The 20,954-nt window shown below is 47.6% G+C and overlaps 9 protein-coding genes across 9 annotated transcripts; 7 read left to right on the forward strand and 2 right to left on the reverse strand.

Annotated features, from left to right (window-relative positions):
- The first annotated feature begins 166 nt into the window (after positions 1–166).
- On the forward strand, positions 167–1,700 carry V1513DRAFT_482123 (uncharacterized protein). The gene is made up of 3 exons (XM_066900382.1): positions 167–694; positions 748–1,098; positions 1,147–1,700. The coding sequence occupies exons 1-3, from the start codon at positions 332–334 to the stop codon at positions 1,366–1,368; spliced, it is 936 nt and encodes a 311-aa protein (XP_066756536.1). The 5' UTR covers positions 167–331; the 3' UTR covers positions 1,369–1,700.
- On the forward strand, positions 1,701–4,349 carry V1513DRAFT_407755 (uncharacterized protein). Its single transcript, XM_066895661.1, has 6 exons — positions 1,701–1,840; positions 1,952–2,038; positions 2,102–2,132; positions 2,188–2,379; positions 2,432–3,196; positions 3,245–4,349. Exons 1-6 carry the CDS (start codon positions 1,836–1,838, stop codon positions 4,094–4,096), a joined length of 1,932 nt encoding a protein of 643 aa, XP_066756537.1. The 5' UTR covers positions 1,701–1,835; the 3' UTR covers positions 4,097–4,349.
- Positions 4,350–5,571, forward strand: V1513DRAFT_435195 (mitochondrial 54S ribosomal protein uL1m). The gene is made up of 2 exons (XM_066896575.1): positions 4,350–5,241; positions 5,296–5,571. Exons 1-2 carry the CDS (start codon positions 4,477–4,479, stop codon positions 5,449–5,451), a joined length of 921 nt encoding a protein of 306 aa, XP_066756538.1. The 5' UTR covers positions 4,350–4,476; the 3' UTR covers positions 5,452–5,571.
- V1513DRAFT_435198 (Zinc/iron permease) lies at positions 5,426–7,238 on the reverse strand. The gene is made up of 3 exons (XM_066896576.1): positions 6,887–7,238; positions 6,555–6,784; positions 5,426–6,502 (listed from the first exon to the last, which is right to left on the reverse strand). Exons 1-3 carry the CDS (start codon positions 6,943–6,945, stop codon positions 5,679–5,681), a joined length of 1,113 nt encoding a protein of 370 aa, XP_066756539.1. The 5' UTR covers positions 6,946–7,238; the 3' UTR covers positions 5,426–5,678.
- Positions 7,127–9,026, forward strand: V1513DRAFT_435200 (acyl-CoA N-acyltransferase). Its single transcript, XM_066896577.1, has 5 exons — positions 7,127–7,376; positions 7,440–7,546; positions 7,603–8,499; positions 8,549–8,665; positions 8,714–9,026. Exons 1-5 carry the CDS (start codon positions 7,307–7,309, stop codon positions 8,969–8,971), a joined length of 1,449 nt encoding a protein of 482 aa, XP_066756540.1. The 5' UTR covers positions 7,127–7,306; the 3' UTR covers positions 8,972–9,026.
- V1513DRAFT_435201 (uncharacterized protein) lies at positions 8,939–10,307 on the reverse strand. Its single transcript, XM_066896578.1, has one exon. The coding sequence runs from the start codon at positions 9,976–9,978 to the stop codon at positions 9,109–9,111; it is 870 nt and encodes a 289-aa protein (XP_066756541.1). The 5' UTR covers positions 9,979–10,307; the 3' UTR covers positions 8,939–9,108.
- Positions 10,308–11,090: 783 nt separating this feature from the next.
- Positions 11,091–12,711, forward strand: V1513DRAFT_455940 (uncharacterized protein; the record flags this gene model as incomplete). The annotated part of the gene is made up of 6 exons (XM_066899542.1): positions 11,091–11,122; positions 11,603–11,770; positions 11,815–11,888; positions 11,932–12,017; positions 12,069–12,404; positions 12,457–12,711. 6 exons carry the CDS (start codon positions 11,091–11,093, stop codon positions 12,709–12,711), a joined length of 951 nt encoding a protein of 316 aa, XP_066756542.1.
- Positions 12,712–15,319: 2,608 nt separating this feature from the next.
- V1513DRAFT_428749 (uncharacterized protein) lies at positions 15,320–16,855 on the forward strand (the record flags this gene model as incomplete). Its single annotated transcript, XM_066896302.1, has 2 exons — positions 15,320–16,198; positions 16,247–16,855. The coding sequence occupies 2 exons, from the start codon at positions 15,320–15,322 to the stop codon at positions 16,853–16,855; spliced, it is 1,488 nt and encodes a 495-aa protein (XP_066756543.1).
- An 888-nt stretch (positions 16,856–17,743) lies between these two features.
- Positions 17,744–19,091, forward strand: V1513DRAFT_372747 (concanavalin A-like lectin/glucanase domain-containing protein; the record flags this gene model as incomplete). The annotated part of the gene is made up of 2 exons (XM_066894795.1): positions 17,744–17,966; positions 18,043–19,091. The coding sequence occupies 2 exons, from the start codon at positions 17,744–17,746 to the stop codon at positions 19,089–19,091; spliced, it is 1,272 nt and encodes a 423-aa protein (XP_066756544.1).
- Between the last annotated feature and the right edge of the window lie 1,863 nt (positions 19,092–20,954).

The following is a 20,954-nucleotide window of genomic DNA, read 5'->3' on the forward strand; positions in this document are numbered from 1 at the left end:
AAGCTGCGAACCCATTTCGCGCTCCATCACAGCGAGTAGTCTCCTGAATTTTCATTGTTTTGGAGACCATTTACGACGAATATCTTGGCAATGCCTCCGCAGTTCTGACAGGTAAAGGGTTTATGCGTTTATACTGGACCCAAATTAAGGAAAGTCTTACATCGGACAACGCCTGAAGTATTCGGGTATCTCCATCTTGATTCACAGCACTCTTCCGGAACGGTTTAAGACTGCGTATCAACTACCCTTTATTCCGTCAACCGATCTCCCGGTTTCCTTAGCATACGACAACGTGCTTGACTCTGCTGCCGGATTCATCCGCGCAAACGTCATGGTGCATACCACGAGGAGTGAACCCATGAAGGTAGGCCCTCAACTCCCGCCGCATATTCTCGCCGCCCGAGAAGCGAAGCGAAAGCGGCTAGCAGATACTGTCGCTGCAGACGCGCGTAAAGTGCAAGAAAGCAATCTCGAGACGAAGGCTGCTCAAAGCGTGACGTTGTCCGGAGACAGTATAGAAGACAATGCGGATCAGTCGAATCGAAAGGACAATGACAGTCCTGATGCTGACGCGCCAGTGAAGAAAACGAGGACTATTGGGCCTAGCATGGGACCATTTGTCGGACCTGCGAGGTCTGATACTCGCGAGAGTCCTGATAGGCGCGATGGGTCGGAACCACGTAGCCATCTAAAAGTAAGTGCTAGCTGGGATAAATGTGGAGGGATCTACATCTAACTCAAATGAAGCGATTTGACGACGAACCAGTGCGGAATACGCGAGCGGAAGAGAACGCTTCTAGATCCAGCGGATCAGTGCGAGACGAATGGATGACATTACCGCCGACGAAGAGCGACTGGGCTGCCAAACAAACTGATCCGCTGCAACTCCGACCCCGAAAGTTTTTGACGGGGTCCTCGGCGTCGCGTGCTGGTCAGGGCGCCGACCAGTCCTGGATGGAAACTGAGGCAGAGAGAAAGAAAAGGGTTGCAGAGGAAATGATGGGTCTTAGAAAGAAGCAAGAAGATCAACCGACAATCGAATTATCGCGGCCAACTGAACGCGATGAGGAGCTCGCGCAGCAAGTGAAAGAGTATAACGTACGGTGTCTGGGATCGTGTACTGACGCTGTATTAACATACGTCTAGGAACGAAACCGCGGAAAGTCGTTAATGGAACAATATCAAGCAGTAGTGGGTAGTAACTCTGGCGGTGAAGGCAAAAAACCGGATGACCCCAGCAAACGAGGGTTCGATTACGAGAAAGATATCGCGTCTGGCGGACGGACTATGGACTCGTCCAGAATCCAGGAGTTTGTCAAGCGGGCGTCGTCCATGGACTCGAAGTTTTCGAAGGGTCGATATTTGTAAGGCGTATATATGTATAATGTACTATATAAATTGCTCTGTAGGAGTATTATATTTTGTTCACTAATATTTTCAAGTAAATATTAGTGAATGGGAAGGAACGAATTGTGGAACTTATATTCATATATAGTATATGCGTACCGGTCTAATGCCACGGTTCTAGAAAGTCGACTTAAAAGCCAAAATGTATTATAACGCAAGCACCATAGGTATTTACGAATTGAACGATAGACTTATAGCTACGTTAATGGCAAGAATGGTCGGTATGGATGCCTCTGCCACTGTCGGAGACCCCATTTCGATAGCAGCGCACTGTAAGTTGAATGCAACGCACCAGCCGTCGCTGTCTCGGAGAGTGCATCCGTCGAGCGGGTGCCGCACAATGCCGCCCCGAGCCAACGAAGTCCCCGACCTTACTACAACACCAAACATCACATTTACCCACAGCCAGCTCTTTATAGACGCCTAGAATGAGGTATGATTGCTACAATATAATTGACTTATTTACACATTTATCGGGGCCCCTATTGCGGAGTGCGAGCGAGTGGGAGGTGGTGCAACGGCATATGCTGACCTGATTAACCAGTGGCCGATTCGTGAGAGCATCCAAGTATAGGCACGTGTACGGCCAGCAAACCAAGAAGGAACTATGCTACGAGAATGTCCGCGTTAGGTATGCTGTTCTGAAGATGCTTTATTCTGCGAGCACAAGTTGCTGACAAGTGATATTGTTTAGCAACAATGCTTGGGATTCCAATTTGATAAAGGTACATCCAGATTTGAATATACCCTGTAAATCCCCTGCTAATAAATTTGTCTTAGGTTAATCCTCTTTACTTATCCGTGAACTGGAATGCATCTGGCGGTGGTGCCTTCGCTGTTATCCCGCTGTCTGAACGCGGAAAGATCCCAGATCAAATCCCATTGTTCAGAGGACATACTGCGACTGTGTTGGACACCGACTGGAACCCTTTTGACGACCACGTAATTGCATCTGGTTCCGAAGACGGCAAGGTAGGTTTTCATGGCAATCAACTTGTAGGAAGATATGAACTCACACCAACAGGTTGGAATCTGGAAAGTACCAGAGAATTACTCGGTCTTTACCGAACAAGGCGAGTCTACCGCAGATGTGTCGCCCGTTGCCAAACTGTCGGGCCATACCAGAAAGGTCGGCCATGTTTTGTTTCACCCAGTCGCTAACAACGTCCTTGCCTCGTCTTCGGGTGACTACACTGTCAAGTTCTGGGATATCGAAGCTGGCAAGGCCAAGACCACGTTGAAGCATAACGATATGGTCGTTAGCATGTCGTTCAATTATATCGGATCTCTGATTGCTACTACGGCTCGCGACAAGAAAATCCGTATCTGGGATCCTCGATCGGAGAAGGTCGTTGTAGAAGGAGCCGGTCACGCTGGAGCGAAGAACCAGCGACTTGTCTGGATGGGCGAATATGACCGTATTGCGACTACCGGATTCAGCAGAATGAGTGACCGTCAGGTTGCCATCTGGGATACCACAGACATCAAGAAGGGCCCTATTGGCGACTTCTACATGCTTGATTCCTCGGCGGGTATTTGCATGCCGTTTTATGATGCAGGCACGAAGTGCTTGTATCTGGCCGGAAAGGGTGACGGTAATATCAGGTATTTTGAGTATGACAACGACGAACTATACCCACTGTCAGAGTATAAGTCTGCGGAACCACAGCGTGGTCTCGCATTCATGCCCAAGCGAGGTGTCTCCGTGCACGATAACGAAGTCGTTCGCGCGTATAAAACTGTTTATGACACTTTAATTGAGCCTATTCAGTTCATTGTGCCGCGACGAGTATGCATATTGTTCCTGCTAGCTGATAGTGTCGCTAATATTGTCTAGGCCGAGACCTTCCAATCAGATATCTACCCCGACTGCCCAAGTAGCGAACCTGCGATCTCAGCATCTGAGTGGTTCGATGGCAAGGACGCCGCTCCCAAGCTTATAAACCTTGAATCTGTCTACGACGGTGTCGAGCCGGTAGTGGTTAACGGTACTATCCCAACTTCAGCTCCAGTTCCCGAAGTCACAGAACCTGGTCCCGCGGCCCCTGAACCGGTCCAGGAGGAACCTAAGCCTACCCCTACTCCTGCCACCACATACAAGGTTCCAGAAAAGGATCTCGATAAAGTTTTGTCTACGCCAAAGGTGAATGATATGCTCGCTAAGGCCAGTCAAGCTGAAGACGTACCGATCCCTGCCCCTCTCGCCAAGGAAGAAAGTTCATGGGACGCAGTGGACACGACAGAGACTCCCGATACAGCTACAGAGACTCCCAAGCCAGCAGTCAAGGAGGCCGTTCCTGCGTCTTCTCCGTCACCTACCCCAACGGCAGTTACAGATTCTGCTGCTGAGCCTGTTACTAAACCGGCAGCTGACCCGACACCGAAGCCGACCGGCGCTGCATCGCTCGTCGCCAGTAAATTGGAGGCATTGCATAATCACTTTACCGACGCTAAGAAGACGCTTGAGAACTATGAGCAACGATTTGCTGAGATTATCGCTTTTAATGCCAAGGAGCTTGCTGCTCGGGACGACCGCATAGGTGCTTTGGAGCAGGAGATCGAGAAGTTGAGGGCGTTGGTTGTTGCAAAGGCTGGGACGGCGGAGGAAGAGCCTGTTGAAGTGAATGGCGTCAAGAAGGAGGTTGTTGATGCCACTCTTGTGGCCCCAGAGGAGACGGTAGAGAACTGAGATGATTGTGTTACGTCATTGTGGTTTGTATATTGTGGTTTTGGTCACATCGTTGTTCATGTACTACAGGTCGCCATGTTTGTTTGAAAAGTTTGTAGAACAGTAGAAGTTTGTATCATCTATTCTCTATATTTTAGGGGACATATGTGTGTGCCTGGAGAAAAAGCGCCGCAATCGTTTGGGGTGAGGGCTTACTGTTACCCGGCCCATATGAGGTGGGAATTTACCTTTCGACAGCCAGGCCAGCCCGAGTCGGAAAAAATTCGGTCTAGGGTCCACCAATTTCAAATATAACTTATCATCAATATCCAATTGCAACGCGAAATCGACTAGACTAATCCGGATTGTATTTGTCGTACAATTGGCTAACTGGCACAAAGATGATCAGCCGACGGCAACTCACACGGGCAGTGCCCCAGTTCACTATGGCGCTCGCACACGCATCGCCGAGTAAATATCGCCCACAACTTCCCACGATTCAGCTGGCGCACCCCCGATTCAGAGGCGACAAGAAGAAAAAGAAAGATACACCTTCCAGTGCTGCATCACGGCAAAGCGATATTCAAGCGCAACAAGCCCGCACGAAACTACAAGAACGCGAAGAGCGGCGGCGAGAGTTGAAGCGGCGGACGGACAGGGAACGCACCGAGGCGCGGACTACGAAGGTCACGCCAGTGTTAATGGATATTGAGACCGCGGCGAGGTATTTGAAGGCGGCGGAGGTAGGACGACCAGAGAAGACGGCGACGATTACGATTACACTGAAGCTTGCGCTACCACTACATTTTCAGTCTTTGCGGGGAACAGTGCGGTTACCAAAGCTCCCTCAAGCCGAACGAGTCGCAGTTTTCACCGAAAATCCAGAGATCGCCGAGGCGGCGCTGAAAGCCGGAGCGACGTTTGCTGGCGGTGACGAGTTGGTGAATCAAGTCAAGAATGGGGAGATTACGTTTGAAAAGTCTTTTGCGACTCCAGGTGCGCTTCCACTACTGCGTGGCGTGCAGCGACTACTTGGACCGAAAGGATTGATGCCTAGCGAACGTCGTGGCACAGTCGCTGATGATGTCATCGGCCTGTTGGAGACGTCTCATGGTGCTCTTGATTTTCGAACTCGAGGAAAGACTTTGACCGCTGTTATCGCAAGAGTACGTCATCTTTGCATGGTATCAGTTCCTGTATAGGCGTACTAATGAATTTAGACATCGTTTACTCCGACAGAAATTGAAACGAACGTTGCAGCGTTCATGAAAGGCTTCAGAAAGGCCATTAAAAATTCGACCAGCAGACAAGCTCCATTGGTTTCAGAGATAGTTTTGAGCTCAACGTTCGGTCCAGGTGTCATGGTTCTCGCATAAACGGCGACTAGAGTAATATATGACTGTAGATGTGCTAGACTTTTGTACATATTATGACATTAATTGATCTGTGCGTGATTATTATTTTGGGCCATGCACGTTGTATAATGTTGAAGAGAGACAACTCGATTGCATATTAAACCTGTCCGAGCCTCAAAAACTACTCCCTAATTATTTGCATGCACTTGTAGCCCAACGTTGCAGGACATGAATGTCCACAAAATATTTTACTCCTCAACCAATAGCGTAACCAAAGGAATCAACATGCCCGCCACAGCTGCAGCAGTATCTTGTATCGAACCCGCTGGTCTAGACGACCCACCTACTTCAAATTTGATGCTCTCAGCGGTCTCATTCATGACGTGAATCGCGACATACAAAAATGTGCCGCCGCTGAACAACAGCAAAAAACCTGTCCACCACTGGATCCCAGTGCCCCCGTCATTGGAGCCTCCAATCATAATTGCAACCCATGTCACAAGTGCGCCGATCGGTGCAGCGAGCGAGAATACGAGGAGATGCTGCTTGACTGTCCGTCTGTGCATACCCGTCCGGAGGAGAACTGCGGTCATACCGAACGCTGCTGGGGCCTTGTGTAGTAAAATGGCGATAAAAACGATAGTTTCGAGAGTTAAACTGGAAGAGGCAGCGCTGGCCCCTAGCGCGATGCCGTCCGCAGCAGCATGAATAACAAAGCCCATCGTCATGGCAGACACAGAATGACTGTTCTGGCTATCCGATGGTGACATTGAAGATGGACTGGACCCTGACGAGACCGAGTACGTCCGCAGTTCCGAGACATCGACCGAATTGTGGTACGAGCCAGTATTACTCATGAAGTAGGCCGGTATTTTGTCGATTAAATACATCAAAATAAACCCACCGATAAGTGCTACACCGACGTATTTGTGAGTCGGAATCTGGTTCTTGTTTTGCACCGGAGTTTGGCGTCTGCTGAGGGAGACTGAAGTGTCGTCGTGATTTGGCAGGAAGTTGTTAACCTGTCGTCTGATATATTCCAAAGTTCGTTTCGTCTTATCACCGCCAACATCTACAATCTCGTTAGACTCGCCCGTATATAAGATTACATCGCCATATTCTACCATTAATATTAGCGGTGGGCGGATCCAGATCAATCGGCGGCTGCGGCTTATATATTGGTCCCGGGAGTGCGTGCCGCGGAATTGGCGTCGAGTACAAAGTCTCCACCCCTTCCGGTACAATAACGATTAGGGACGTGCCCATGAGTACGCCGGCTCCAATGGTGGAGACAAGTCGTAGGCGATCTGACGACAGTGAGACTACCAGTGGCAGCATACCAGAGCCGAACGAGCTATAAAGAGTTAGCAATAATTTAACTCAGGAATTTGGCAGATCATTCACTGTTGGAACATTCGCCAATAATTTTTGCATGATAATAATGAAAGGAACTTACGCCGCACCCATAAGTATAGATAAAATTATTAAGGTGATCAACCCATTTATCGACTGCATCTTAGACTCTGAAGGCGAGAGCACTCACTGTCGAAAACACAAAATCCGCACACACCCAGTCCTAAGATTGAAAGGTGTCAATATTGTAGTAAGAGCGTGATATTAGCGTCGTCGATTGGAGATATCGACACTGGCATTGATCTGGTAGGAGGAACGATAAAAGGAGGGCTGAAACGTTTATTGCCGTGTCGCCTGGTTGTTCTTTGGGTGGTTTGCAGCACTTGGCCAGCCAAATGTCAATCGCCGCAACAACCCTCTCCACAATTTAACGGTAGAACCAAGCCACACCGCGACGCGTCCTTCATCATTTATGTCTACGGCATGAGGACCACCGAATGCTAATCATCGCGTCTCAACGGCCATGTCAACGTCCACTATTCGTCCCGAAGAATGGACGGCAGATTCTAACAAAGTTCTCATGATCTCACTAGGTTTGCATTCACGTTGGTTGATTTCCCAACGTATTAATTGCTAATGCACGCGGATATGTATAGTCCGATCAGATGGCACGACCCTTGGATCTGCGTTTCATCCACAATTTACGTATCCTATATTTGGCGAGGCCGAAGCCATTTACGGTTTTAAAGATCTGGCAATCGACGTATGTGTCGCGTTGTGTTTAGAGTGTGCGTGGGGTTGCTAAATTTCGGGATGTAGCTTAAGTTCGGATCCACGGATTTGGTGCCGTATTTGAAGGTCTCGTATTCGGAGAAATTAGAGGATAAGGAAGTTTTGGCTGGCATGATTGAGAAGGATAAAAAGCAAAGGCGTCAAGACGAGGAATCAGGAGAGGGCAACGAAATAGACCGAATCGGCGAAGAAAATTACGACAAGGAAGCGCAAGACCTAGACAATCCAGCCATTACAATGCGCGAGTTTCTTCCAAAGGGCCTGTTCAGCGAAGAACAGCCATGGCTCGAAGCATTGAAAGACGCGGAGAGAGCGTTCACACCGCCGGGCGAGCTTGTTGCCAGCTATTCCCGAAACAAGTCGACTTTTGAAATATGGAGGGCTCCGATTTCTGACCAGAAGCAGAAGTTGCTGCATGAGCGGATGAAAATATTCGTGCTGTTTTTGATTGAAGGGGGGTCGTACATTGATGCTGAAGATGACCGATGGCGGGTATACACGCTGTACGAGAAATCTACGGATGGAGTGTACAGTTTTGCAGGTTTTACAACTGTATACTCGTATCTGTGGTACAAGAACGCCCAGATATACGACTCCTCTACGAAACTTGCCGCCGGGTCAGACGACGATTTTTTCAATTTGTATCAACGCAGGCGTATATCACAGTTCGTCATTCTGCCGCCATTCCAAGGACAAAAGCATGGAGCAAAATTATATAATACACTTATGGACGAGTTTTACAAGGACTCCCAGGTGAAGGAGGTCACAGTCGAAGATCCGAATGTCGCGTTTGATGATATGAGGGATAGATGCGATATGGAGCGGTTGGATAAGATTGGCATTTGGAATGACGACGGGTTCACGAATGCGCCGGTTAGCAAGGAGTGGGTGCGTTTTGCGGAGGCAAAGACCAAGATCATACCGGTATGAATATTGGCTACTTTTGTTGTCTGTGGCTTGCTAATGTGTGCAGAGACAATTTCAGCGACTGATGGAAATGGCGTTGCTTAGAAGGTTAAAAACGTCTGATGGAAACGAGTATCGGAAATACCGATTACAGGTAAAGCAGCGACTTTTCAAACACAACAAGGTCAGATTTTTATGGTTAGTTGTCTAGGCTCATCTAACTATATGGTAGGAAGCGCTGAAGGATTTGGATAGATTTGAGCGGATCGAAAAGATCGACGAAGCGTATAGATCTGTGGAGGAGGATTACTATCGGTTGCTGAGTGGTGTTCCTGTGCCAGGAAATGTTCCCGAGCAAGAGGATGCGGTTCCTGAGCCATTAGCTGAAGTCGTGCCTGACATTAGGTTGAAAGGCAAAGGAAAGGGCAAGCATGTTCAGTTTGAATTAGGTGAAAACGAAGATGGTGTGAAGAGGGCAAAACTTGAGTAATTTAAGTGTTCTGTAGACTAGAATTGTAACATAAATCTATCGTTTTAATATCCACATTTACGATTTTATTAGCCTAATTCTATTCCATGCGTAACAAAAACTCCAACCCAAATTTTGAAGGTAATATCCAAATTTTTTTATATAATAATTTTGTGCCCTGCTTTGGCATCTCGAATACTCTTTCGATTCAGCCATTTTTCTCGTGACTTCAGTAGCTTTGTCTTTGCTGGCGGCGGCATCGTCGTAAGTTTCTGGGATTTGAGGACTCGCACTATAATTTCTCCCTTCGGAACATCGCGGACTTCTGGCTCCGAAAACACTGTCTTTTTCGGCTTCGGTTTATTTGTGGCGTGGTCCAGAATGTCATTTTTGGTGCCCACATCGGGAGTAGTAGTGATCTCCTTCAAAATCGACGATGGTAGAAAAAGTGGCAGTTCACCTTTTTCGACTGATTCTTCTTTGTTACTACCAGCTCCCTTAGCCTTCTTCGCCACCTTCTGCGCACGTAACCGCGCATCTTTTGCGTTGCGCTTGGCACGCTGCCCCTCCCTGAAAATTTCAACTTCCCGCTTCCTCCCCTGTTCGTGTAAAATCGCCGCATGTCGACCGTTTTGAAACGACACATCTTCCGGCGCCTCATCGTCATCGCCATCGCTTTCCTCTGTATTATCAAACTCCTCCTTCTCAGGCGAATCGCTTAGTTCCTCTTCGGCAGTAAAATACCCAGTCATAGGCGTATCTTGCACTCCATTCACCCCATTCTCCTCACCACCATCTTCTTCACCAAACTTGATATGCCCCGACTTCTTCACAGACGTCCGCGGAGTCTTAAACACAGACGTAGGAGTCCCATTGGTAACAACTTTCCCGTTAGATGTTCCATTCGTCATAGGCGTCGACACTTGCCGAGATTTGCCGCCCTCTGACGCGACTATTGCCGCCAATCGACGCGACGAAGGACGTCGTGATGAGGATTGCGGCGTGCCGGATTCTGATGGTCGAGCCATTACTTGGTGTGCTAAATATATTTCTTGTTCTTGTTGGGACCAGTCCTAGATTCGTTTGATTCTTTTGGATGAACTAACGTATAGAAAGTTTCTCGCCCGCTGATGCATTGCCTGGGAGTTACCCGGTGTTCAATGACAAAGGGTTAGGGAGCGCCGCATTCAGCATTTGCTGAGTCTGGGCTGAGTCAGTCGAGCTGTAATTAAGGGTTCCTTAATTTCAAGTTCATTTAATCTCAAAAGTAAGTTAACTTATCCTTAGTTCCAGATTAGCTCGCTGCAAAGCCCCGCATCTGCGATTCCATCTCTTAAAATTTGCAAGCGGAGATATATAGCAAATACTATTAGACGCTGGATAGATACAGGCGATTGTTGAACTATGGCTGGTTCTTCTTTTGACGCGGACAGCCGTCAATGAAATGCGCAGGGCCACTGCCCCGCGAGTTTACTGTCAATGCCGCTGGCCGGGCTTACCACTTGAGCCGCACTCTCCTCTGACTACTTGATGTTCCTTAATTCGATTGCGGCCGAACCTGACACGACCGAGAGGTGACGGAGGAACGGCAATCTCAACTCACTCAATCTCAAACTACCGCGTAACACGAGTTCACCAGTCGCGAGTCCTCGGGCTGCCCTGCCTTCCCTCTATCTCTTTCTCTCTCTCTTTTCTCTCTCTCTCTTTTTTCGCCAGACCGCGGGCTCTTTCTGTTCTGTGTCTCTCGTCTGATTATAAATACCCCCGGCTGTCCACGCCGCTGCGGTTCTCATCTGATCTTTCTATCTACCATCTCGCCTCCGCCCTCACCTGCCATATTTTTGTTCATCTATACTCCCTCCATGCCGATAACGATGGATCTCCAACAGAAGCAGCAATCTGCTATGCTCGAGTCAGCTCAGACCATCTGCGAAAAGACCTACTGAACCCCGTGTGCGGTTCCCGCAAGCGGAAATCATCTCCGACGTTGGATCGGGACTCAATTGGAATAGAAAAACGCTCGGAAACATTCTGGAGAGAATCTACGCGGAAGCTGTCCCAAGAGAGGTCATTGAATACAAAGACCGTCTCTGCAGGTTTGCCCAGTGAGTGGATCTTCCAGAAGCATGGAGTCCAACTCATGGTTCTCAATAAATGTCCCCCCGCAGACGAGTACGCATCTCGCGAACGCACAGAAGACCTTCTCGCCGTCGTTACTTCGTCGGAAAACCGTACAGGAGGCGGAGGCAACAATATACGGGCCAGGAAAACCCCCCTCTTTCCAGCGATGTCGGAGAAGGAAACAGTAAGACACTGGTTCGGGGCACAGCGCAACATCAACAAATGCGTAGCGTTGATGCGAGAGGGGATGAAGCCATCGCAAATGAAACTGCGAGCTGTTCTGTTAAACAGTTAAACAAATACATTGCCTCACGAGGCGTGGAGCCGATCGCCGTCAATGAGGTCCAACGAATCAAGCAAACAGAAAGTCTGCAGTAGATGGCAGGGACACTAAGGCCAAGAGAAAAGCTGTGGACTTTCCGGCAATACATGTCTGCATAAGATCAAACACCATGCCGTGACGATACCAGAGACCAGCACGGCAATTGAGGTAAATTGGACACTGAGGCGAGATCCACTGGATTGGCTAAGAGACTCGGAGGCGCTTTCTAACTACAATAAACCATTCGAGCTTCTCAAGGAGAATCCAGCAGAGCAGCGATTAGATGTTCAACTGCCTTTTGAGAAGTATTTGCAACTAGACGATCCCTTTTCCGATCTAAAATCGGCAGCAGGCATTTCAGAAGATGAGGTGACTCGGTTGTGACTGCTTCTTAAGAAGAAAAAATTACTAACAGTTATAGGTACCCATCCTTGACATACAATACTCACACTCAGACAGTAACTGTGGTGACTGCTCCCAGTAGCATCCATGAAGGTGCAGCACGCTGGATCGACAAGGAGATCTTTAATTTTGGCAGAAAAAAGTTATCTATCTACGCGCAGTCCGCAGACACTACAAAATATTCGTCTACTTGGATCTACCACCAAATATTCTACGGGAGGCGTAAAAGAGGCAGATGGATGATTCACCTATCTGCCCTTAACTGATGAAGAGAAAGTGGTCGTTGTGGTTGGGGTTGGGCGCAGCGAAGCATATGACAAGCTTCTTAACGACAAGGATATATGGATCAATGACGACGGAGTCAATATTGTTATACTGGTATGCTTTAACGAGTCGCCGCCGTTTAAATATCCTGCTACTGCTCTATATCGGGATATCACAGATAGGCAAGCACAACAGGCATCAATGTCGCATGCTGTGCGGGAAGCTACCCAGTTGAACATCCAACAAGACTGCTATGGTCCACTTCTGTACAGGGATCACACGTCGGTTGGCATGCTGAAGGAAGCGTACATTGAAGTCTGGCGTCAAGATTCGCACGAGAGATTCGTGAGTAGTATGGTAACATTGATTTTGTGGAGACCAATTCGCTCAAATATAGCTTTATATCCTGATCCAAGAAGGATTCCCCGTTGGCCATGATGATCTCCCGGTCACTCTTGGACTTGGAATAAGCGATTTGTATCCTTTCGATGCATGGCAAGCCGCTGACATCGAGGATTGCACTATCCCTTTGGACAGCGCTAGCTTTCTAGAGGCACTGAGGCATGACATCGTGGGGGCTGCGAACAACAGGTTCAAGACGCGCTTCTTTGCGGTTGATAAATTACGCCTTGAGCCGATCCAAGATGTATAATTGCCGGAGTTGCACCTCGGTCTTTGACCGGGACTTCAATGCGTCCAAAACATCATGCTCAAGTACTTCACTGAGTATATGATGTCGGATGAAGGAGCAGGAAGAGGATGAACAGCAAGGTCCGGGCGAGTATGAGGACGACTCCGACAACGATGACAGAGGAGAGGAAAATAAGAGAATCTCGTGATCATTTTGGCATTTGGTTTTGTATGAATTTGAGCTGGTGATATGAAAAGATATAAACGAGTTAAGATACAATAATAAACAAGTAACTTTGAGAAGGCCGATTCATGGCAAGTGCTGGGAAGAGCAAATGGATATATCATACCAGAATGGCATACACACCAATTAACCTCATACGTTACCGTCATTTTTTTTCCCGGAGGATTTCCCTACCCTTATCAAAATGGATGTTCCTCCCTTATGATGTCAAGTGACATTGTCTCTTGGGATGCTGCCACACGTTGGGTCCTAGCCCCGCTGTACGTAGCAGCAACGCTTCTTCTGTACAGTGCGATGACTAGTCCTGGGGATGGTTGCCGACAAAAACCCTAAAACCCTGAAACCCTGCAATTTTTTTTCGTAGGGTTAGAGTGTGTTTTAAAATGAGTTATTATTAGGGGGGTTTTGTAACCATCACGCAAAATAACCCTTACCCAAGAGCTGCGCCGCACGGTTCTGTAAATTTGGTGCCGCAAATTTACTTGCTAATTTTCTGTTCACTCGTAAAACCTTATGCCAAATTTACAGGCACTTTTAAGGTTAACTTTAGCCTTAAACGGCAGCAATTTAAACCTTCTTTACCTTTTTTGCTGGGAAACTAGTATGCGACAAGAGAATTAGAAGGTTAGTTATTCTTCAGTAGTAGTAGTATTGACATATTCTCATTTATATATAGCCTCAGAGTTTCGCCGGGGGCAAACGTCTCTCATTTACTCGAGGATTAGAAGGTTATTGTATTGTTGGTTTTGAATACACCTCTTTTCTGTGTAAGCTATTGTTATTGCCTTGTTTCCAGAGCCCACTTGTCACATCTACTTTTGATCAACCATTGACAGCAGGTTGCATAGCGTGCAAGTATTCAGGAACTGTCGGCGAATGCATCTCGAAGTAACTCGCAGTTTGGTTAGGTTCAAAACGGGCCAGTATGTTGCTGAACCATTGTTCGGGATAAGTAATAAATCCCGACCGGTTGGAAACTCATCCTCAGACTTTTTTGTAGTCCAAAGATGCGAATGTCTGCACAATTGCTTGGTGTGTATGTCGCGGTCGCGGCCCAAATCAAAGTTCGCTGATTGCTGATCTACTTCGCCCTTATTTCCATACCAAATCTTATAGTCTGCTTGGATACGCCAAGCGTCTGCAAATAGACAGATAAAGGTCAGCTCACGTTGTTTAAGCCCGCAAATTCACTTAACTTACCTCAACTGAAGGCACAGTGTCTCCATCTTGTGCGCTTTGAAGCGACTCTCTGTAGTGATAACTGCGGAAGAAGAAGTTCATCAGCAAGGGCCTGTAGTTGCCGTTTCGTAAACCTAAACTTAAGCTTAACATCGTTATCCAGCATGTTATCAAGAGCTAATCTCTGTGAGGGGATGTGCATGCCATGCAGTCGTAGGCCGCGCCTGTTCTAGCTCGGATAGGTCAATAAACCTGCCTAAAAAAACCAGAATAACCGAGACCGCGTTAAGTACTGAAGTCCTACGCAGAAGGTATCGTCGGTTGTCGTAGCGATCCATTTTTATGGTTATGTGGAGCCACTTGATAAGGAAAACGGAGAGGTCACGTATTGCAAGATGAGACGCGTGACAAATAACACGTCCACCGAAAGCGCGCGTTGTGGTAGAGAAATCACGCTATACCATACTGGGCATAGCTCTGAGTCTATTTGCTAGTCGTTCAGCTAATCATATGGGTAAGGGTTATATCACGTAAATTTGGTGGGCGTAAAAATGGTTGTAAAACCTCACTAATTAAGGGTAAGTTAGTTTATTTGCCAATGGCCTATCGCTAGCAGTGGCTGGCCATACACAGGCTACAACAACTACGTGGCGGCTTCTGACTGTACTGAAATTGATACTATAATTATCGCATGATGGCCAATATACACGTTGGTCCGAACCTAAGCTTGCTGTAAAATGAGGTTCAATGCGTGGAGATACACGTGCAAATCCTTCGAGCCGGGTCGAGGAGTGGGTTAGGGTGTAATGCGGCTGGCGCAAACTTCTCGTACCGGTGCAGTTAACTATTAACGGTTGTTTGCATGTAGGCTCACTACAAAGTCCATGTCTCTCATCCTCCTTGCTTGGCTGACTACTACTCGGCCGTCTTTAACGACAAGTCCAGCAACGGCATCACTGCCATATCGCTAGACTACCTCATTTCTTAGCTCCCAGACTGGTTCTTTCTCCGCTAGTTCAGCACAAACCCAACGCGCAGCTGAACAAGTTTCGTTGTCCAGCCCAGTCCTCATCATTATAGGTCTGCTTTCACGGCTGCACTCACTCAACTACGTCTATGCTAACAGTCATCAGGGCTTGCGCAACGAGGTCAAGCCTCGTCTAATCAGTTCGTTTTCTGCTGTTGAGAACATCTTTCAACGTCAGGCATGGCTATCTCCGAAGCCTTGACCCGAACGCTCAACGTCGCCGGCAACACCGTCGCCAGAGAAGCAAAGGACTGGCTGCCTGCGTCTGCCAAAGGAAAATGGTCATCAAGATTCAGAGCCAACGAATCATCCTCGGCGGCGTCTTTGTCCCAGTCCACTTCCGGCCAGACTTCCTCATCCGCCAACTCGACCCTCTCGCTTCCTCGATTTAACCCGCCTCGTACACCGCCGTATTACGATAACGATGATGACGACGCACCAAGCTCCCCGTCCAGGACGCGACCGAGGTCGACTTACTCGCAGTTACATGCAGATATCATGATCCCAAAGCGCAACATCACACTCACCCAGAAGCTCGCTGCTGCTCTCGTCGGCGTTTGGTTTGTCATTTTTTTCATTATAATAGTCCGCGGCACTGGTCCCCAGGTGGACTTTGACCCTTTACGGGACGAAATCCATAATCATAAGGCCATCATATCGCCCACGAATCCGAATATTAACTACGTTGGTCGCTGGTCACGGAACAAAGCTCAGGGATCCGCCACTGGACTTCTTGTGTCGACTTATTTTCCTGGCACATATTTCGATGTGCGGTTTACCGGGACGTCGTTGGGCATTCATCTCGGTAACCTCGACGATCCCGTCACAATGACTGTTCGGATTGATGACAGTAATATGTACGAAATTCTTCCGTACGGCCGTGAGGTGGTGGCACTGGCTAGAAACCTTCCTGATGGTGAACATACGGCCAGAGTATTGTTCACTGGTGCCCGAAGGACCGACGTTGAAGCTTTGTACATCGACAAAGGAAAAGCGTTGCTTCCCTCAGTGGTCAAACAGCGCCAAATATTAGAGGTTTTTCAAGATACTTATAATAGCGTAAGGCTCTCTCTTCTATGTCTTCTTTAATCGGTACTGACTTAATAGTCGCACCCCGATGTCCTTTCGTGGTCATATCTATTGGCCAGCAAATTCGATGTCGACCGCGTATTAATATCTGGAAATGACATGTGCATAAGTAACTGTCCCAACGACATTGCGGCCCTAGATAAGTTCTACTTCCTTGGCAGTTTGTCAGCGGCTCGAGGGATGCCAAAATACTGGCATTTCGAAGAATATCGGCCGAGTCTGATAATCCTGGATCTCGGAGTCGCCACGAAGCGGCTAATGGACAAGAAGCTCATGTACAGGTTGCTTCTACCACAAGATGCGTCGAAGGTCTACTCCGAGGCATACATGAATTTCATCCGCCAAATCCGGAAGAAGGTACACAAGCGGGTACCAATTTTGTTGCTTCGACCATTCGACGGATCGCTCGAGACTGAAAGTCTGCAAGTCGTCCAGACACTTCGCCAGCAGGGCGACAAAAATGTGCATTGGATCGACACGACCGGCTGGGCTACTGACACATTGGATGACGAGGTCACTAAGCATGAAAAGCTCGCCTCGTTCTTGAGTTTGCATACGTGCCCGTTCTTGCGGCCGCGAGACAAATGCCAGTTTTTGTATCCTTTTGAGGGCAAGCTCGAAATCTAGTCGGCATTTTGTGCAGGGCCATGATCTTATTACTGGCATGTCCATACGACATTGTGTTAGTGTTTTCGTATCTTACATTTTGGAATCATATTTTGGCAGTGTATTTTTAGCATTTGGGTTTGAAAATTTGAATTCATTCCGGCATCTTATATTTATTGGTGTGGCTTTATTGGTGTCATAGCCCAGGTACTTGTATTATAGATTCGTTTGGGCTACATATTGCATAGGATGTTTGATTTTGGATTTTGGGTATTGCATTGTAAGTAACATAATAAATTCGTTACTGAGAACAAAATAACCGATGGATGACATTGATGAGTGTCACGTGGACAGCTCGCGCTGTTACGTCAGGTCCGATAGCGACTCTTCAAACACTATCGCCAAAGATATGCGTGCATGTGCTGGCATGCTCGCGCGTAACTCCTGTCACGCCCGCCCGCAATCGGTCAGGTCGTCTTCCATCGTTGTCTGCGGGACATCAGTGGTCCATACACAACCGCCAATACAACCATCCACATTTGCGCCATTACATCAATCTATCGGCAGGCCAGCAACGAGCTTTGTCGAATCAATACTCATCGCGCAAAAAATAGACTCGTTGTTAGCAATTCGGGTAGTAGGGAGAGGGACGCGGCACAAAACAGGGATTGAGCGTGCGCCATCCGACGATTCGTGACACTATCGCATAATTACATGTCCTCGCGGACCTGTCTGCACTCGCCAGCGCTATCGAGATTCGTGACCCGCGTCGTGTTGTACGTGCTGCCCTGGCCACCACTCACGCTGCTGACATTGTACGTCATGGACTTCTCCTCGAACGTAACGGTCCCCGCTCCGGGCTCGGGACATCGGAACGGGACAAAAACTCCACTAGAAGATGGGCTTAATATGCCGCTGCTTGTCGGTCTTGTCTCAACGCTCGGGTCGATCGTGGTGCTGACGGTTTTCTTTGCGATTCTGTATTTGTTATTTTATACACGGCAGGGACGTATATTGTTGCATAGGGGAAGACCAGGCGAGTATGATGACGAACAAGCATTCCTGCGCGAGGAAGAGGAGGGCCTGCAACATATGGACGATATCGCGCGAACATCCTATCTTCAGTCTAGAGGTCAGTAGGAATCAAAATGGACGGCGATGCCGTGACGGAGGATGCAGGGATAGATAATAATACTAATACTTCTTAGCATTCCAAGAAGCGAATCCACCCGACAGCATTCCTACAGACATCAGTTTATCGCAATTCATGGCAATTCAGGAGAAAGGAGTTTCAGCATGGGAATTTGAACCTGATTTCGAAAACGCGAATTGTTTCGTTGAAGCTCGGACGGAAATTGCATTCTACGATTCCGAGTGCTGTGTGCAGACCAACCTGCCCGTACCGAAACAGAACGACGTGTATTACTGGGAGGCGAAGCTCTACGACAAGCCGGAGCAAACTCTGGTGTCGATCGGAATGTGCACGAAGCCGTATCCAACCTTTCGGTTACCTGGGTACCACAAGTTCTCCGTCGCATACAATTCACTCGGCGAACGGCGTAATAACATGCCTTTCCATGGCATTCCGTATGGTCCACAATTGCAACAGGGCGATGTCGTCGGCGTCGGTTTCCGGCCGCGGACAGGAACGATCTTCTTTACTCGCAATGGTAAGAAGCTTGACGATGCTGCGCACGGCATGAAGTTCAACTTGTTCCCTACGATTGGCTCAAATGGGCCATGCACTGTGCACGTCAACTTTGGGCAGGCAGGATTTGTATTCATCGAAGCCAACGTCAAGAAATGGGGTCTTGCGCCAGTCACTGGGTCGCTTGCTCCTCCGCCACCGTATGGCGCCGAGCAGGGCTCGATTCTATTAGAAATCGGACGCGCCGGATCCGGCATGGTTAACAATTACGGGAGTTTTGGCGGCATAGGAAGTTATCGCGGCACACGATCGCCATTTCCTCCCACGGAATCTCACGACCACGACACATCTGATAGCATAAATATGTCCAGTATTCGAATCGTCAGCGACCCATCTTCGTCAACCACAGCATCACCCGTTGCACCCGTATCAGGCACCAGAGTCGGACCATATTTACCCGCGAATCATAGAAACGTCAGTTTTCAGCCACAGCCACCGTCGAACCGGCCGCCGAGTTATACGTCCGACACGGACGAACAGGCAGGGCCACCCGAGAACGCGCATTTGTTGGGCCAGTCTCCTCCACCAGCTTTTGAGGACGGTAATTAATGTGTTTTTTGTGCATCTTGAGTGGTTTATTAAATGTTTATGATTATTGCTAATGATTCGGTTGTATGCTTGCTTGGTTGCTTGGATGGACGGATAGCTTGGTCTGGCATTTTCTTGTTGTCTTTGGAAACAACGAGGTCGGTACACTAAGAGTGACGTTTTACAGCTTTTATCAGTACGGATGATGATTGAAACGATAGTCGATACAGTTTTTTGTGTTGTTTCGGCGCGGTTGTGCTTGGGTAATTATCTCTCTCTTCGATTGTATCCTTTTTATTCTCATGTTATTCATTGTGTTGCGGTGTTGTATATCCTCTTTACATATCTTTACATTTGTTGTTTAACGCCTTGGCATATTGTGGATTTCTCTCTGTTATAAAGCTGTCTAAGCGTAGATTATTCATTTCATTCTTATCTTCAATTTATGTTGGCGTCGTGTATGGTAGAAGCAAAATCGGAAGGATGATATATGTATTTACATATTTAGTATTACAATCAACTATAAATAAGTTACATGAGAATGAAGTATGACCAAATAGTAAGTTGTATGAATGAATACAAATTGTGTGTGCGTGTGAAAGAATAATTATGGTAAGTATTGGCAGATTTATTATATTTTCACGTGCAATGGATCCAAGGATACTATGACATATACCCCAAAGAAGGTTTTCCCACTAACCCTAGCCTTTCAATTTACGTTGGTTTGTTTAGAGTTACGTAAATTAAACGTCGTCGTGGATAAGGATTGAAGCTAGTCCTTAATAGGATAAGCGAAGTTAAATAGGGGGCAACGAACATTTGAGAGCGATTCCTTAACTTTAGGGAATCTTTGTTGCGCTGCTTACCCCCCAGCGATCCGATATTGACAACTACTTTGACGAAGAGACAGTAGCTATCGACGCTATTGAACAGGGATGGCTGCCAAGGTGGTGGAGGGCCCCACAAAGATGAATATCCGAGAATGGCGGGAGCGGCCAGAGACTATCTTGCAATTCCAGCCTCTGAAGTGGCCGTTGAGAGATTATTTAGTGGCGGAAGAGGACTGCTAGGGTTGGTTAAGACGGCATTCGATGGAGTCAGGAACTATTAGAAAGCTTACTTTACTTGCAGACCACTATTCAACTGCAGCTGAATTGTAATTTTGTATCTTTTTTATTCAATTTTATTTGTTTGTCCTCCACGTGTGCATTTCAGGGCAGATAATGAAGTCACCTGCATGACTATACGATTTTTTGCGAGTAACCAACCTCAGCGCTCGTATAGTTAATCATGAAGCTTCACATGGACTCATATCGTACGATTAATCGCAAATCGTATCCACCCTTAATTCACATGCCGGTAATATTGAGACATTTTATTCTTCTGAAGTTGGGCGATCTAGTGGAAGCAAAGTCGAGCGGGAAGGAATATACTAGCAGCAGCTGTTATCATGTGGTCGTATCCGATCTCTTCCGGAGCCAGATACAATCTCAGACGGTGATTCTGTCAAAGTGGGTTTTGAGCCGTTGTGAAGTATACAATTTTAACGACGACCGTATGCGTCTCGGCACTCAGTCTAGGCGGGTTCAAGTTGGTTCGGGGCATCAGCAGCTGCCGATATGATCACCCATAGCATATGTAAGTCTGATCCAGAGCCGAGCCTCTCTTTGCAAGTTGTTGGAAGTTGTTGGAAGTATCTGCATTACAGTGACCAATATAGTTGCAGTGTCGGAGATTCAAGGGACGAAAGCCGGAGGGTTGGCGAGGCGTTTAATATCGGAAAATATGAACTTCCGGAGCCGGAAGACTGGGATCGAAGGTATCATCAGATGGCGGCTTAAGTCTTTATCTATATCTTCACCCGTAGGAGCCGATGCTTAGTAC

This window comes from Lipomyces chichibuensis (assembly GCF_038497645.1).
Source record: "Lipomyces chichibuensis strain CBS 12929 unplaced genomic scaffold V1513scaffold_1, whole genome shotgun sequence".
Taxonomy (NCBI): domain Eukaryota; kingdom Fungi; phylum Ascomycota; class Lipomycetes; order Lipomycetales; family Lipomycetaceae; genus Lipomyces; species Lipomyces chichibuensis.

Excerpts from the sequence above, each read along its gene's own strand:
- V1513DRAFT_482123 (XM_066900382.1), top strand. The coding sequence starts at position 332 with ATGGTGCATACCACGAGGAGTGAACCCATGAAGGTAGGCCCTCAACTC. Across the intron at positions 695-747 it reads AACCACGTAGCCATCTAAAA|CGATTTGACGACGAACCAGT; the intron begins GTAAGTGCTAGC and ends ACTCAAATGAAG. Across the intron at positions 1,099-1,146 it reads AGCAAGTGAAAGAGTATAAC|GAACGAAACCGCGGAAAGTC; the intron begins GTACGGTGTCTG and ends ACATACGTCTAG.
- V1513DRAFT_407755 (XM_066895661.1), top strand. Across the intron at positions 2,133-2,187 it reads GGGATTCCAATTTGATAAAG|GTTAATCCTCTTTACTTATC; the intron begins GTACATCCAGAT and ends AATTTGTCTTAG. Across the intron at positions 2,380-2,431 it reads CTGGTTCCGAAGACGGCAAG|GTTGGAATCTGGAAAGTACC; the intron begins GTAGGTTTTCAT and ends TCACACCAACAG.
- V1513DRAFT_435195 (XM_066896575.1), top strand. The coding sequence starts at position 4,477 with ATGATCAGCCGACGGCAACTCACACGGGCAGTGCCCCAGTTCACTATG. Across the intron at positions 5,242-5,295 it reads TGACCGCTGTTATCGCAAGA|ACATCGTTTACTCCGACAGA; the intron begins GTACGTCATCTT and ends TAATGAATTTAG.
- V1513DRAFT_435198 (XM_066896576.1), bottom strand. The coding sequence starts at position 6,945 with ATGCAGTCGATAAATGGGTTGATCACCTTAATAATTTTATCTATACTT. Across the intron at positions 6,785-6,886 it reads TCTATACTTATGGGTGCGGC|CTCGTTCGGCTCTGGTATGC; the intron begins GTAAGTTCCTTT and ends AACTCTTTATAG. Across the intron at positions 6,503-6,554 it reads GCCCACCGCTAATATTAATG|ATGTTGGCGGTGATAAGACG; the intron begins GTAGAATATGGC and ends ACGAGATTGTAG.
- V1513DRAFT_435200 (XM_066896577.1), top strand. The coding sequence starts at position 7,307 with ATGTCAACGTCCACTATTCGTCCCGAAGAATGGACGGCAGATTCTAAC. Across the intron at positions 8,500-8,548 it reads CAAAGACCAAGATCATACCG|AGACAATTTCAGCGACTGAT; the intron begins GTATGAATATTG and ends TAATGTGTGCAG. Across the intron at positions 8,666-8,713 it reads GACTTTTCAAACACAACAAG|GAAGCGCTGAAGGATTTGGA; the intron begins GTCAGATTTTTA and ends ACTATATGGTAG.
- V1513DRAFT_435201 (XM_066896578.1), bottom strand. The coding sequence starts at position 9,978 with ATGGCTCGACCATCAGAATCCGGCACGCCGCAATCCTCATCACGACGT.